This window comes from Heterocephalus glaber, unplaced genomic scaffold (assembly GCF_053883595.1).
Source record: "Heterocephalus glaber isolate CG9 unplaced genomic scaffold, H.glaber_assembly_v1.0 deba00001606, whole genome shotgun sequence".
NCBI lineage: Eukaryota > Metazoa > Chordata > Mammalia > Rodentia > Bathyergidae > Heterocephalus > Heterocephalus glaber.
This window is the reverse complement of record NW_028258377.1, coordinates 28341252-28358055: the sequence shown is the minus strand read 5'-3', so window position 1 is coordinate 28358055 and position 16804 is coordinate 28341252. Positions and strand designations below refer to the sequence as shown.

The 16804-nt window shown below is 38.2% G+C and overlaps 2 protein-coding genes across 10 annotated transcripts in view; one reads left to right on the top strand and one right to left on the bottom strand.

Annotated features, from left to right (window-relative positions):
• Atp10b (ATPase phospholipid transporting 10B (putative)) overlaps window positions 1-16804 on the bottom strand; it is a 102166-nt gene that overhangs the window by 2643 nt on the left and 82719 nt on the right. For all 4 annotated transcript variants that reach the window (XM_087194872.1, XM_004836440.3, XM_087194873.1 and 1 more), the window contains 2 exons: window positions 16533-16637; window positions 5134-5321 (listed from right to left, as the gene is read on the bottom strand). In XM_087194872.1, the coding sequence (XP_087050998.1) occupies window positions 5134-5321; window positions 16533-16637 (293 nt within the window). The remainder of the gene's footprint in view (window positions 1-5133; window positions 5322-16532; window positions 16638-16804) is intronic.
• The window catches only part of LOC147822978 (uncharacterized), a 231923-nt gene that overhangs the window by 132672 nt on the left and 82447 nt on the right, over window positions 1-16804 (top strand). For all 6 annotated transcript variants that reach the window (XR_015444811.1, XR_015444810.1, XR_015444809.1 and 3 more), the window contains one exon: window positions 452-572. Coding sequence is in view for 1 of the 6 variants with exons in the window: in XM_087194875.1 (XP_087051001.1) it covers window positions 452-572 (121 nt within the window). In the remaining 5 variants the exon portion in view is untranslated. The remainder of the gene's footprint in view (window positions 1-451; window positions 573-16804) is intronic.

The window sequence follows — 16804 nt, the reverse complement described above, 5'->3', positions numbered from 1 at the left end:
AGGATAAAGATATTTTCTTTTTTGTTGACTCCTTGAATTTCAGCATTAAAAGAGGCCTTAGACTCCAAGTCCCTACCTAGGGCAAGATCTTATGTATTACACTCCTGAGTGATGGCTAGCAAATCTAAGCCCGGGGCCTGTGGTGTTGAGGAGCATAGCAGTGACAAAATAGCTAATGTTTATTGAACATCAGGAGTATTATAAATCCTTTGTATGGTTAACTCATTCTGCAATTCATGTGGTTGGTATAGTCATGGGTCATGTTTCCATCAACGATGGCTCACATATATGGTGGCGGTTCTATAAGATTATATCACCTAGGGACATAGCCAGTTTAGTTTGCACCAATATACTCTGGTGTTTGCACTATGAAGAAAGTATCTAGTGCTGCATTTCTTAGAATGTACCCCTGTTAAGCAATGCATAAATATACACCCTCATTTCTGTACAGATGCAGACACTGAAGGCACTGGGAGAGTCAGTGATTTGTCCAGAGCCACACAGTGGCAGAGCTGTGGTCAGAACAAAGCACCCCGGACCCAGAGACTTGTCTGTCATATACCAGGCACAAGGTACTCCACTCTATTTTGCATCTACTCTCATTTTGGCAAATTTAATTACTTTGTAGTTTTAACCCTTTGTGCAACTTAATAATTTAAGTCGTTTTAAAATAGTTCTTTTTCTAGAATCCATGTACCACACTGACTTGAAGGTGTCACTTATTGTCACTATTTTCCAGACAAGAAACTAAATGCTCAAGTGATGAGGTGAGACTCCCAAGGACTCTTGGGAAGTAAGAGGTCTTTGTGTTGACTGAATCAGGACTCCTTTCCTCCTGCCAAGCTACTTGCAGCTTGTGGTGAAGCCTGACATTGAGAGTCTCTATCTCTGTCTACAATGTTTTCCATGTTGTACATTCAGGAAATCTCTTTGCCTTCCTTAGTCAATAGTACATTCAATCAGGGGAAAGTGTGATAAGAGGAATAAAACTACGTGGCATATGGGAAGCATACATCAGCTTGTGATGAAAGTTATACATATCCCCTATCCAGGAGTCAGTTTCTTTGTCTAAAAAATAATCTATCCTAGAGGACATCTTTGGTCTTTTCCTAAGATCATCTTTAAATTTTTATTTTTAACGCCTTAGAAGCAGAAAGCTTCCATTATTCATGGTTACCCCACAGTAGGCAATGGGTTTCTGAAGACTACAGTAGATCCCACAGTCAGATAAATTTTTCGTCATTCTTTCTCAACCTGCCAGTAAGGTAATAGAGGACGATGTCTGAGCTTCAGGAGAGTAGTCTTCTTGCCCCGACACTAAACCTTACCCACAAGCCACCAACCTTTTCCTTTCTCTTCCATCGATTTATCCAGCAAATACTTGTCAAGCTCTCACAATGGGCCCTGGGCCACAGGATTAAGTTTCAAACAGGACAAACAATTCTTGTTTTCATGTAATACATGGATATATAGTTATAAATAGAAGAGTCCAGAGAGTGACAACATCTTGTCTGGAGAATCTCCTTGAGAAGAAGCATGTAAACTGAAGACTGAATTTTGGGCAATATAGATACAGGCAGGCAAAGAGGCAAGAATCATAACCAGGCACAATGGCCGTCATATGGAGAGAGGGGAAATATGACCCAGATGGGGCTGAGAGGAGCACAGTAGGCAAGTACTGGGGGCCATGTTTTGCTGTTTGAATTTTATTATAAAGGCCCAGGGAAGCCATTAGGGGTTATAAATAGGTGACATGATCACACTTTGATAAACCATAATGGATCATAATAAAAGACCCAATGGGAGAATACTGAATTAATTTGGGGTGAAAGGGACATAACCTATTGATGGTGGTAACTATAGAAATGGAAATAACAGATACATCTGAAAAGTGTTTAGTAGGTAGAATTTTCAGGTCTTGGTGCTATGCAAGAGGTAGATATGAGGCAGCAGAAGATGTGTAGGACAACGTCCATAAATCTGCCTCAGTCCTGAATTGGTAGCATTTGCTGAAAGGAAATCTGGATGAGGACCAGGTTTTTGGGATGGTTGTGGTGATGGAAGAAGGAAATCACAAATTATATTACAGATGTTTCCCAGTTCCCTCAGACTTCATATGCCCAGTGGAGGTGATGAATAGGTAGTTAGAAAGGCGTGTTTGAAAGGTATGTTCAGAAGAGAGGTTAGGGTTGGGAATTTGTAGTGAAGATTCATCTGTTACATATGATTTTAAAATCCATAATAGTGATTGCCATGCTTATGAACTGAATATAAAGTTAGAATACAAGAGAACAGATCAAGGATTAATATATACCACATCAAGGATATAAGTCAGCAAAGGAAAGAAGAGAGAAGTAGAAAAAGAAAACCCCAACTAAATGTGTGAGCTCACCAAAGCCAAAGGAAGAGGGCCCAGGTACTACTGCCTTCTACTTTAGCTAATAGGCTGTATTGGGTTTTAAGGCTAGTACATTATTTACTTGTTTTTTCTATAAAATGATTTATATGCATCTTTGTTTCTAATTCAAGGGAATTTGTACTGTTTTCATATTCTGGTTGAATTAAGATCATGATTTGTGAAGTCATGGTTAGAGAACTAATTACCACAAGCTTGGTGAGTACAATCAATCTCCATTATGATAAATGGAGCTTACAACTTTAAGTGAACAAATATTTTCTACATCAAACATTCTATCATGTAGATCTCTATAAACAAATAGGAATTGTTCCAAGTCAGCAGTCCTTACAACTGTTAAAATAATCCTTTCACTGTGAGAAGAAATCTCTTTGCCTTTCTTAGTCAATAGAATTGAATGAAAATTCAACTTGTATTATGATAATGCAGAATAAACAAAAGATTTAACCTATGCATTATGCTAATTACCAAGTAAATATTTGCTAACTTTTCCATAACTTGTCCCTCATCTGTTCAACAAGCTGTCAGGTGGAGTGCTTGTCTTTCAGTACACACACATCTACTATAGTCTTTGTGCACTTTCCAAGGATCTTCATTAAACAGCTACTTCAGCCTCGTAGACTCTGGCTCCCAGTGTGTTTTCTAGTAAGACACGGATAAGGACTATAGGGCTTACAAATTTCTTTTTCCATACCCCAAATAACAATCAGAATAAAAGAGCTCAGTCCTTAGCTGGTGGTGATCACAATTGTGTTTAACCTCAAAAGTGGGGAACAAAAATGTTTACCTACATATTTGATACCTTATGCCAACCAGACCATGATTCTCACGGCCCTTCTCAGGGTCTTTCTCCTAGGGGTAACACTGAAGGAGTAGGGTGGGAAATATGTCCCCTGAGGCTTCATTTATTCCCAGGCTATACTCTCATGTCTCTCTGCTAAGACCACTCAATATTACCTGTACTATGGGCAGACATATTGAAATCATCCATTGGATTATAGAATTCCTAAGAGGAAGGGCCCTGTTTTATTAATCTTTTTTCAGCATCTGCTATTTCAGCTGAGGGAAGACTATGTGACAGGGAGTGTGCTAGGAGATCCTTCCATAGAGGTGAGGATCCCTTCTCTTCAGGAACTGATGGTCAGCGAGAGATGGACAGACACTTTCTAGTCAGGGGGAAAAGCTTGTGACAGAGATACACTCAGGTGATGGAATATATGAGAGGAGATCTGTTTCAGCGTGAGGAAGGTAGAGGAAGCCATAGCACTTCTGCAAATGGTCATGCTTAACATAATGTCAAAAGGGGAAGAAGTTTGGTAAGAGGAAGAACATTACAAATAGGCCAGTTTGAGAGAAGGCAAGGAGGTGAGAGGGCCTAGGGTCATGGGGGTGGTACAGGAAGCTTGGTGGTGTGGAACCCAAAATTTGAAGCAAGGATAGGGAGATGAGGCTGCCATGACCTGTAGGAACCAAACAAGGAGGCTGTGCACACAGCAAATACTTAGACCTCAACTACTGTTCTCGGTGTTCACTGGGCATAGTGCTGTTTGCCGTCTTGTGCTTTTAGATTCCAACTCTGCATCTGGGGTCAAGGTTGTGAGGTGGTTTAGAAAGAGGAAATGGAGGCCAACATTGGTTAAGCAAGCAGAGAAACTTATTAAAGGAAGCAAAGTTGTTGGGAGTTTTCTGCCTAATTTTGAGAAGAGAAAGTTCTCTCCAATGTTGAGATCGTCCACTGAATATACCTTTATAATGTTAAGTGGCTGGATTTTAATGTTGTTCAGAGTGATGAGACCATGAGGATGGAGAAAAAGTGACACTTGTCTATGAGTTCATCATTGTCAACCAAATTCATCAACTTTTCTAATAAGAGTGTTTGCTGGAAAAAAGAACATGGGTCTCCGAATCAGAAGATTGTAGCTTTCACTGTGATTTGTGCTGAGGTGTGGACACATTTTGGTTCTTCCTGGAACTTCAGCTGTCTCATGAACAAGTAGGACTAGAACTGGAGTTCTGTTTAATTCTTAGCTGATGGGAAAAGTCAATACTGTGTGAGGGTATACAGGAGAGTGAATGTCAAGGGCAGGTTCCCTAGAAAGGCAAGACATTATTGCTGTTGCTATTCTTCTGGGAAAGGTGAAAGTGTTGGAAGCATCAGAAGCAGTCTGTAGGCCACTGATTTATTTAGCTAACAAAGTTTTGTGTGTTATGTATATTATAAGATTAAAAGTCAAAGACTTCATGTAAAATTTAAACTCCTGGGAAAATGAAGCTCTGGAATGCTTCATTTGAGCTCTCCTTGTGGCAATGATAGGAAGAATCTAAGGAATTCTTTGTTCCATTATCTGGACTTCACTTGCTTGTTGCAATGGTTTGCCTGTCCCTGTAGGCATTTGGTGAGAGATCCCACAACTAATAAATAAAGGACCACAGAAGTTTTCAAAAGGCTTCCTTGTTACACAACAAAATTTATAAGCCAGAAAGATTTAAAGTGTTAAACCAATTTTATAGATGTTGCAATGGAGGCCATGGCAGGGTTGGGACTCGGATCCATGTCCCTTTTGCCCTACTCCTTGTCCTTTCTGTCCTAGCCTCTTTTCTCTGCCCAAACAGCCTCAAGGATCCTGTCAAGAGTCAAATCACGACTCAGGTTCTAAAAATTGCTTATTGCCGGGAGATTAGTAGTTCTAGAAAGGAATTAACCACAGTGCTCAAACCTTGGGAGAAGAGCTGCAACTGGTGTGAGGACGCAGATGAAGTAGAAGGTGGGGTCCGAGAGCTGGTTTTGCATCACCCAGTAGGGGTTGGTGGGACTGTTGCAGGTGACACAGATGGCACTGTACACTAGGGACACCACAAAATACATCAGGAAGCTGCCGAGGAGGACAAACCCATGGATAAATGTCTGTGGAGGGTAAGAAGAAAACACAGTTGAAGTTATTGGTTAGATTAGGGGGCAGTGCAGTTGTGCTACTTGGCTAACTTTATTTTAAGCATTGACACAGGCAATTTAAACGGCAAGCAGTTTAATGGATCACTATAAAGCAATCGTCCATGTTTTTATACCCTAGAACTGGAAGGTACATGCTCCAGGGCACCGCCCCCCCCAAGTTTTGATCTTTTCCCTGACTTTGGTAATAATTTCCATGCTTTCCTTACTAGTTTACCACATATCTAGGTTTCCCGATATAGCCTATTTTAAAATGCTGGATAGGTAGATGGTCGCTTTGTGTGATTTTTGTATTTTTTGGCTCAATTTTATATTTGTGTGATGAGTCCATTTCTTCCCCACATGGTAGTAGTTAATTCATTTCGAGTGTTCTGCTGTTGGATCTTATTTTGTCCTGTCTAATTTGTGCTTCTCCTTTTCATTCTTGTCGTCTTTTAAACATACCATTTTGTATATTTTTTTTCTTTACTTGTTTAGAAGTTACACAGCCCGACCCCAGTTTTACTTTCAGTGATAATTCAGTAACTACCAACCCTAACTAATTTCCTATAGGTTAGAGTATATAATTTTTCCATCCTTTTGAATTACACAAGTGCTTTGGATCACTTTAATCCTATTTACCTCCTTCCTGACTTGTTATTGTTACAATTTTACTTCTGTCATCTTTTAAGTCATAAATCATTGTCCTTTTTTTGTCTATCCTTTTATTGGTATATTGTAGGTGTATAATATAATGACATTCATCATTGGAGATATGCACCTTTACATATTCTCTTGGTTCTTATTTTTTTCCCCCTTCCTCTGCCCTCCCTTCAACCCCTCCCTCCCTATTTACAAAGACTTTGTTTCCTTTTCTCATTTTCTCATATTAATTCCATTCCCTTCCTTCGTTTCACCCACCCCTCCAACTTCCCCTTCGCCTTTGCCCCTTTTCTTCCTATTTCACATTATCTATTATAACTTTTAGTTCTTATTTATACTTTGTTTCTCACACTACAGAAACTATTCAGTATTTACACATGTGTCCTATTTATTTCACTTAAGAGTATCACCTCAATGTGCATCCATTTATCAATAAATGTCTCCAATTTCTCATTTTTGATGGCTGAGTAGTACTCCATTTTATAAAAAAAACCACATTTTCTTTATCCAGTCTCCAGTTGATTGGCATTTGGGCTGCTTCCAAGTTTTAGCTATTACAAACTGTGCTGCTATGAACGTGGGTGTGCATATATCACTGTGGTATGATTCTTTTAATTCTTTGGGGAAGATCCCCAGCAGGGGAATAGCGGGATCAAATGGGACTGCCAGTCCTAGTTCTTTGAGGTATCTCCATACTGATTTCCACAGTGGTTGCACCAGTCTACACTCCCACCAGCAGTGGAGCAGGGTTCCTCTTTCCCCACAGTCCCGCCAGCATTTGTTATTGGTTGATTTCATGATAGCAGCCATTCTTTCTGGGGTGAGGTGGAATCTCAGCGTTGTTTTCATTTGCATCTCTCGAATGACCAGTGATGTTGACCATTTTTTCATATGTTTATTTGCCATTTCTACTTCTTTGTGTGAGAAATGTGTTCATTTCAGATGCCCATTTTCAGATTGGGTCTTTAAATTTGGGAGGTCTGATCTTTTTAAGTTCTTTATAGATTTAAGATAGCAGACCTTTGTCTGAGGGACCACTGGTGAAAATTTTTTGCCACATTGTGGGTTGTCTCTTCACACTGTTGGTGGTTTCTTTTGCTGTGCAGAAGCTTTTTAGTAAGAAGAGATCCCACTTGTTGATTGTTTTTGCTAGTTCATGGGCAACTGAGGTTTTGTTCATAAAGTCTTTTCCTATACCAATGTCTTCAAGAGTTCTACCTAACCTCTGTTCCAGCCAGTTCAGTGTTTGTTTTAATATTTGGATCTTTAATCCAGTTTGATTTTAGTTGAGTGCATGGTGAGAGATATAGGTCTAGTTTTAGTCTTTGGCAAGTTGAAGCCCAATTATTCCAGCACCATTTATTAAAGAGGCTATCTTTCCTCCAGTGAGGGTGTTTGGCTCCTTTATTGAAGATGAGGTGGCTGAGTGTGTCTGGTGTTGTTTCTGCATCTTCCAATCTGTTCCACTGGTCCTCAGGTCTGGTTCTTTTCCAGCACCATGCTGTTTTCATCACAGTAGCTTTGTAGTATAGTTTCAAGTTGGGGGTTGTGATACCCCCTGCCATGTCTCTGTTGCCTAGGATTGCTTTTGCTAATCTGGGTCTCTTCTTGTTCCAAATGAACTTTTGGATTGTTTTCTCAAGGTCCATGAAGTATGCTGCTGAGATTTCAATTGGGATTGCATTGAATCTAATACAAGTTTTAGAAGAATGGCCATTTTTACTATGTTGATCCCTCCTACTCAGGAGCAGCGGATGTCTTTCCATTTTCTGATATCATCTTCGATCTCTCTTTTCAGAGTGCTATAGTTTTCAGAGACGAGGTCTTTGATTTTTTTTCACTAGGTTGATTCCTAGGCATTTCAATTTTTTGGATGCAATTGTGAAAGGAATAGTTTGCCCTATTTCTCTCTCAGCGAATCTGTTGTTTATGTGGAGGAAAGCTATTGATTTTTGTGTGTTGACCTTGTATCCAGCTACTTTAGTGAATTTGGTTATTAAGGCTAGAAGACTTTTGGTGGAGTTCTTGGGGTCTTCTATATAGAGTATCATGTCATCTGCAAATAATGACAATTTGACTTCTTCATTTCCTATCTTTATTCCTTTTCTTTCTCCTGTCTGATTGCCGTGACTAATGTTTCCAAAACTATGTTGAACAGGAGTGTTGATAGTGGACATCTTTGTCTTGTTCCTGATTTCAGTGTGAAGGATTTCAGTTTTTGACCATCTAGTATGATATTGGCTGTTGGTTTTTCATAAATGGCTTTTATCAGATTGAAGTAGAGACCATCTACTCCAATTTTTTGTAGGGTTTTTAATCATAAATGCATGCTGGATTTTGTCAAATACTTTTTCTGCATCTATGGAGATAATCATATGGTTTTTGTCCATTGATATAGTGTGTTTCATTGATTTGCCTATGTTGAACCATCCCTTCATCACTGTGATGAATCCCACTTGATCAGGTTGTATGATCTTGATGATCTTCTAGATTCTATTTGCCAGTATCTTATTAAGGATTTTTGTATGTATGTTTCTTAGTGAGATTGGCTTATAGTTCTTTTTGGGTTGGGTCTTTCTCTGCTTTGGGGATCAAGGTGATGCTTGTTTCCAGGAATGAATTTGGGAGTATTGCTTCCCTTTCAATTTCTTTAAAGAGTTTAAACAGTAGTGGCAGGAGTCAGTCTCTAAATGTCTTGTAGAATTCAGTGGTAAAGCCATCAGGACCTGGGATTTACTTGGTAAGTTTTAAATTATGTTTTCAATTTCATTGATTGATATTGGGTTGTTTAGAATTTTTAGGTCTTCTTCGTTCAACTTTGGTAATTCAGATGTATCTAGGAATCTGTCCATTTCTTCTGTGTTTTCCATCTTATTAGTGTATAGGTTCTGGAAGTAGGTACTGATGATCCTCTGGATTTCTGCTGGGTCCATTGTAATTTCATCCTTTTTATATCTAATTACATGGATTTGGGCCTTATCTTTTCTTTTTCTGATAAGGTTGGCTAAGGGTTTGTCAATTTTTTTATTCTTCCAAAGAACCAACTCTTGGCTTCAATGATTTTTTGTGTTGTTCTGTTAGTCTCCATTGAATTGATTTCTGCTCTGATCTTTCATAATTTCCTCCCTTGTATGAGCTTTGGGGTTGTCCTGTTCTTCTTTTTCTAGAAGCTTGAGGTTCAGCATCAGGTTGTTTAATTGAGCTCACTCTGTTTTCATAATATGAGTATTTACTGCTATGAATTTCCCTCGTAAGACTGCTTTCATTGTGTCCCATAGATTCTGATATGTTATATTGTCATTTAATTGAAGGAACTGTCTGATTTCTTCTTTAATTTCCTCTGTTAATCATTGGTTACTGGCTGTTCAATTTCCATGTGTTTATACATTTTTGCGGTTTCTTTTGCTATGGATCTCCAATTTCACTGTACTATGGTCTGATAATATACAGGTGATAACTTCAGTTCCTTTGCACTTACCTAAATATGTTCTATGAGTGAGTGTGTGGTCTATTTTGGAGAATGACCTGTGTACAGCTGAAAAGAATGTGAATTCTGATTTTGTGGGGTGGAACACTCTGTAAACATCTGTTAAGTTCATTTGTTCAAGAGTTTGATTGAGTTCTAGTATTTCATCACTTATTTTTTGTCTAGTTGATCTATCTATTTGTGACAGTAGGGTATTTAGGTCGGTCCCCCTCTATTATTGTACTAGTGCATATGTGACTTTTCATGTCCGTTAGTATTTGTTTTATATAGTTGGGCACACTAGTGTTTGGTGCATAGATATTTATGACTGTCATCTCTTCCTTTTGGATTATTCCCTTTACAAGGATGTATTGTCCTTCTTTATCTCTCTTAATCAGTGTTGGCTTGAAATCCACTTGATCGGCAAAGAGGACAGCTACTCCTGCTTTTTTTGGGGGTTCTCTGTCGCATGGAGTATTGTTTTCCACTCTTTAACTTTCAGTCTATGAGTTTCTTTTTGAATTAAGTGTGTTTCTTGTATGCAGCATATTGTTGGACCTTACTTCTTGACCCATTCTGCCAGTCTATTTCTTTTGATTGGTGAATTGAGACCATTAACATTGATGGCTATAAGTGATATGCATTGACTAATCCTTGTCATGACTTTTCCTTTTTGTTGGATTCTCCCCCTTTGCATTTAATTTCTTGTTGTACCCCATGGATTCATTCTGCTGTGCTTCCTAGGGTTGTGATCCTCAATGTCTGTTCCTAGGCTATTGTGTAAAATTCTTTGGAGTTCTGGTTTGGTATTCATGAAGTTCCTAAGGTGCTATTTGTCATGAAAGTGTCTTATTTCTCCACCAATTTTGAGAGAGAGTTTTGCAGGGTACATCAATCTGGGTTGGAGGCTGTTTTCCTTTAGGGCTTGGAATACATCACTCCAAGCTCTTCTTGCCTTGAGGGTCTGTGTTGAGAAGTCTGATGTGTTTCTGATGGGCTTTCCTTTGTATGTGATTTGTTTCTTTTCTCTAACTACTTGTAGAATTTTGTCCTTCTGTTGGGTGTATATGCCTATGTGTAGATTTTTTTTTGATCAAGGCTATTTGGAGTCCTATATGCCTCACTTATCTGTATGTCAAGTTTTTTCCCCCTGCTTGGGAAGTTTTCTACCATTACTTCTGTGAACAGTTTTTTTATGTCATCCACACTCTTTCCTATTTCTTCATTGACTCCAATCAGTCTTATGTTATTCTTCTTTGCATCATTTAGCAGCTGCTGGATTGATTTCTTGTGGTCCCTTATAATTTGAAGGCAATTTTTCTTTTCCTGTTCACTAATTGCAATCTTATCTTCTATATCTGAAATTCTGTCCTCACATTGGCTCATTCTGCTGTATAGACTTTCTTTTTTTTTTTTTTCTGTTAAATTCTTTTATTGGTACATTGTAGGAATACAACACAATTACATTTCTCATTGGGAATTGTACCTTTACATAATGCATCTTGGTTCTTATTTTTTCCCCATTCCTAGCCCTCCCTTCACGCACTCCACCCTTCCCTATTTACAAAGACTTGGTTTCCATTTTTTTCCATTTCTCATCATTTTTCCTTTCCCCTGCCCCTCCCACTACCCCTACCCCTTTGGACCTTTTCTTCCTATTTTACATTATCGATTATTCATTCTAATCATTGGTACATTTTAGGTATCCAATATAATGACATTCATCATTGGAAATTTGCACCTTTACATAGTCTCTCTTGGTTCTTATTTTTCACCCTTGCCCAGCCCTCCCTTCAACCCCTCCAGTCTTCCCTATTTACAAAGATTTTGTTCCTATTTTTCCATTTTCTCATATTAATCCCATTCCCTTCTATCCTTTCCCCTAGGCCTCCCACTTCCTTCCCCTTTGCCCCTTTTCTTCCTATTTCACATGAACTATTATACATTTTAGTCCTTATTTACACTTTCAGTTTCTCACACCAGAGAAACTATTTGGTATTTATACATGTGTGTCCTATTTATTTCACTTAAGAGTATTGCCTCAATGTGCATCCACTTAGCTATAAATGTTTCTAATTTCTCATTTTTTATGGCTGAGTAGTACTCCATTTTATAAAAAAACCACATTTTCTTTATCCAGTCTCCAGTTGATGGGCATTGGGGCTGTTTCCAAGTTTGAGCTATTACAAACTGTGCTGCTATGAACATGGGTGCACATATATCACTGTGGTATGATTCTTTTAATTCTTTGGGGAAGATCCCCAGCAGGGGAATAGCGGAGTCAAATGGGACCTCTAGTCCTAGTTCTTTGAGGTATCTCCATACTGATTTCCACCGTGGTTGCACCAGTCTACACTCCCACCAGCAGTGGAGCAGAGTTCCTCTTTCCCCACAGCCCTACCAGCATTTGTTATTGGTTGATTTCATGATAGCAGCCATTCTTTCTGGAGTGAAGTGGAATCTCAGTGTTGTTTTCCTTTGCATCTCTCAAATGACCAGTGATGTTGAACATTTTTTCATGTATTTATTTGCTATTTCTACTTCTTTGTCTGAGAAATGTCTGTTCATTTCAGATTCCCATTTTTGGACTGGGTCTTTAAATTTGGGAGGTCTGATCTTTTTAAGTTCTTTATAGATTCGAGATAGTAGACCTTTGTCTGAGGAAGAGCAGGTGAGGATTTTTTCCCACATTGTGGGTTGTCTCTTCACACTGCTGGTGGTTTCTCTTGCTGTGCAGAAGCCTTTTAATAAGAAGAGATCCCACTTGTTGATTGTTTGTGCTAGTTTGTGGGCAACTGAGGTTTTGTTCATAAAATCTTTTCCTACACCCATGTCTTCAAGGATTCTACCTAACCTCTGTTCCAACTGGTTCAGAGTTTCTATTTTAATATTTAGATCTTTAATCCATTTTGATTTTAGTTGAGTGCATGGTGGGAGATATAGGTCTAGTTTTAATCTTTGGCAAGTTGAAGCCCAATTTTTCCAGCACCATTTATTAAAGAGGCTATCTTTCCTCCAGTGAGGGTGTTTGGCTCCTTTATCAAAGATGAGATGGCTGAGTGTGTCTGGCATTGTTTCTGCATCTTCTAATCTGTTCCACTGGTCCTGAGGTCTGTATCTTTGCCAGTACCATGCTGTTTTTATCACACTAGCTTTGTAGTATAGTTGCAGGTTGGGGATTGTGATACCCCCTGCCATGTCTCTGTTACCTAGAATTGCTTTTGCTAATCTGGGTCTCTTCTTGTTCCAGATGAATTTTTGGATTGTTTTCTCAAGGTCCATGAAGTAAGCTGCTGGGACCTCAATTGGAATTGCATTAAGTCTATATAGCAGTTTTGGAAGTATGGCCATTTTCACTATATTAATCCTTCCTACCCAGTAGCAGGGGATGTCTGTCCATTTTCTGATATCATCTTCAATCTCTCTTTTCAGAGTGCCATAGTTTTCAGAGAAGAGGTCTTTGATTTCTTTCATTAGGATGATTCCTAGGTATTTCAGTTTTTTGGATGCTATTGTGAAAGGAATTATTTGCCCTATTTCTCTCTCAGTGAGTCTGTCATTTGTGTAGAGGAAAGCTATTGATTTTCGTGTGTTGACCTTGTAAGCTGCGTAGACTTTCAATGGAGTTTTTAATTTCCTGGAAATTTGTTTGTATGTGTTTTATGGATTCCATTTGTTTCCCATGTTGGGATTCCATCATGTTCCTGAGCTCCTCTCTAGATTTATTAATCATGTCTTGCAGTATGAGCACAATCTCTGCTGTTATGTGAGAAATTATTTCTGATTCCATTTTTTCCAGATCCTCTTTTGTTGCCAGTTGAGGGAGTCCAGGTGGTTGAGTATCAGAATGTTCTATGTTATTTCCCTTTGGGGTTGCTGTAGGTGCTCTGGAAGTCTGATTTTGAGACTTGTTTACGTGTCTTCTCATTTTGACGGGGCAGGGGGAGTAGCGTGTGTGTGTGTGTGTGTGTGTGTGTGCGCGTGCGTGCGTGCGTGTGCTGTTGGCACCTCCACAGCTCACTTCCTCTGCCCTGGGAACGATGGTACGGTGGCCCAGAAGCCTCTTCCTCTTGGCTAGGAGCAGTGGTACGGCAGCCCAGAAGCCCCTTCTTCTGTTCTGGGAGTGGTGGTATGGTGGCCTGGAAGCCTTTTCCTCTGCCCCTCGAGTTCTTGTTCATTTTTCACCTTTTTGTTTTTAATGGAAGTTTTAGCTGCATCCCACAAGTTTGCATATGTCATATTTTTATAGTCATTCAGGAAGTCTGTTATATTTTCTATCATGACTTATTCTTAACATCATAAATCATCTAGAAGTATATTTTGGAAATTTCAAGTATGTTAAGTTTTGTTTGATTGCTTGTTTCTAATTTAAATATCTTCATGATTCTTATCCTTTTAAATCCTTGTGTGATTTGGAATTTGGTATTTTTCTTTTGTAAATAGTGTATGTGTGTTTGAAGAAAAATGTATATTTGCTATTTGTTTGGAGTAATGTTTTGTATAGTAGATCAAATGTGACAACTTATTCAGAGCCTTTACATCCTTTCTATTTTGTTGTCTTTTTGATCTATTCAAGTCTGATAGAGCTGTAAAATGATCTCATCCTGTGATTATGAATTTGTCAATTTCTCTTTACAAAAATATCTAAAGCAAAAATAAAATTCATTAAAAGTATCTAATGCAATAATTTTTGCTTTTAAAGGGAAAATTTAATCCATTTATATTTATTTTGAGTACTAACATTTTGATTTATTTGAACACAATTTGTATTGTTTGGTTGTTTTTGCTCTTTTCATCTTCCCTATATTTTGCAGAATTGATAGCTTTGTATACTTTCCTTGTTTCATTACTTTAGTGTTTAATCTTAAGTTTTCAAGATAATAAATTAATGTGGACTTTAATGGAAAAATATATGCAGTAAGTCCCTGACTTACCAACATTTGATTTGTGAGCTTTTGCAGATGTACTGTGTAAGATTCATAGGTATATGTTATAAAATTCATTTTCGTGGATTATAAATGACTCTGAGTTTTAAACGTTCTCCTCAAATGGAACTTTTCTTAAGTCAGGGACATATTGTAAAATGTGTACCTATATTTTCCTCCTATCTATGATGAAGGCTCTCACATAAGTTAATTATCCTTTGACTAGCTCTGACTAGCTCCTCCTCACCATTGTTATTTCTTGGAGTTCTAGCTTTCTTAAACATTTTCTTTCTCAGACATATCCCTTCTTTTAGTTGGGGTCTATGGGTGGATAAACCTTATAGTTCATCAAAAATTTTATTTTTCCCTACTTTTTTTGTTAACAAGTATTAATTGCACATATTAATGGGACTCATTTTATATTTCCACACATGCACAATTCTTTGAAGATAATCTATTGTTTTCTAGTGACTTTTGCTTGACTATTAAAATTACTGTTATTTCTTTTTAAGTAACTTAGTCTCTGGTAGACTTTAAGATCACCTCTGGGTCTCTTAATTATATAGTTATACACTCAGGTGATAGAGCCAGATTTATTTTTATTGTCAAAGATTACTGCTTCAAATATTGCTTCTTTATCATTCTTCCCTTTTATGTCTCCTGCAACTCCTATTATGTGGATGATGGAGCCATTCATTCCAGCCACCATTTCTCTTAATTACTTTTTCAGAATTGTGTGGCATTCTGGATGAGTTCCCAATACTACTTTCCAATTCTGTAGTTTACTTTTTGCCAGTGTCTGATCTACAGCGTGTCCTGCAAATTACACTTTTAATTTCAATGACCATTTTTCATTTTCAAGAGCTCTACAGGCCTCTTAGCTTGGCTTAGTTCCTAGTATCAGAGTCATATCTTTGACTCTTGTATTCCTTGCTCATAGCTTTTGATAAAGCTGTAACTACAAACAGCTTGTCATTGTCATCATTTTTTTCTTGCTTTTTTGAGAGGGGAAATTGGATCCGACAGTAAATGGGCCTCCAATTTACTCTACCCCAAATGGGCTACATACCCTACCTGTATGATTTCTGTCTGGTCGTGGCTCCCAGAAAGCCTGCGGTTTGAGCCTGCTTAGTCCCTTGCTATGCTTTTGTGGTTTTATTGCTTTGTTCTGTCATTGGCATGCTTCAGAGGACAAGGAGTTTTCAAAAATGGGAACTGGGATCTACAAGTTCCCTTTGGTGGCTCTTATCAGCTATGGCCCAGCTGGTCAGGGCTTGGTTTTGTTTATGGTGGTGGTGAGATTAGTTCCATTGCATAACAGAGCAACTTGTTAAGCCTACTTGGGGGTGATTTTCCAAATTTTTGATTCATATCAAAGAAAAAGCCATTTCAATATGGTTAGAGACAAATCTTTCTGTACTGACTTCCATGTACTGTTTCAATCTTGTCTTTCTGCACTATTAGCAAAGGGGTTACATGCTCAAGCACCAGACTGCCAGCATTCAAAACCTGCTTTTCTTTTGAACTGCTTAATTTCCTAATCTTATTGTACATATTTCTAAATCTGTAAAATGGGAATATTAAAATACCTAACATAAAGGGCTCTGTACAGTTAGATGAGACAATATATGAAAATCATAATTTTAAGCTCTTTGTCTTTATAGTTGTCATGAACTAGAAAATTTTGTTGAGAAGGCTGGCCATTGCCTTTTCAGATATAAAAAATGTGATCTATAGACATACTTAAGAGGTGGTGATCGGAAGGCAGTTTTCTAATCTTTTACCTTGAAATTAAATGGGAAATATTTCTCCCTATACAACCTCAGGGATGCTTAGTTCAGTCTTTTTTTTGTCTCTGTAACCCTCCTAAACATTTTATCAATGTTATCAAGTTTTTGCAACTGTCTCATGTTTAATGTGTATTAGTTTTGTCATCCTGGATAGATAAGCATATTGAGATCAGGGATTTTATCTTCTTTACCCAAATCACCCTTTTACATGTAGGATTCACCTGGGAGCTCAGTAAGTATTTCCTGAGTAGATCAAAATACGGAGAGAAACAACTCAAAAATCTTAATGTAGTCAATAGACAGGAATGTAGTTTTTTAGCCAAAGGGGATCTGGGACACTTACCCATGTCTTCATTTCCATTGCCTGGTGCAAGAGGATTGTGGTGAGGGAGATGGTGTTGATTGGAGTTCCAAATGTGAAGACCTCGATATCAGAGCCTTTGTAGGTCTGCAGAGGAAGAGCAAACAGGTATTGTGAGAGGTAAGGCTTGATACAGTGCTTATAAAGGTATCAGTGAAGGCAGGTGTCAAGTGAGGGGAAAGAACAAGGAGAAAAGAAGGTGTCCAGTTGCAATCCTTAGATCTCATGAGAAATAAGTTGATGGGACTACATTA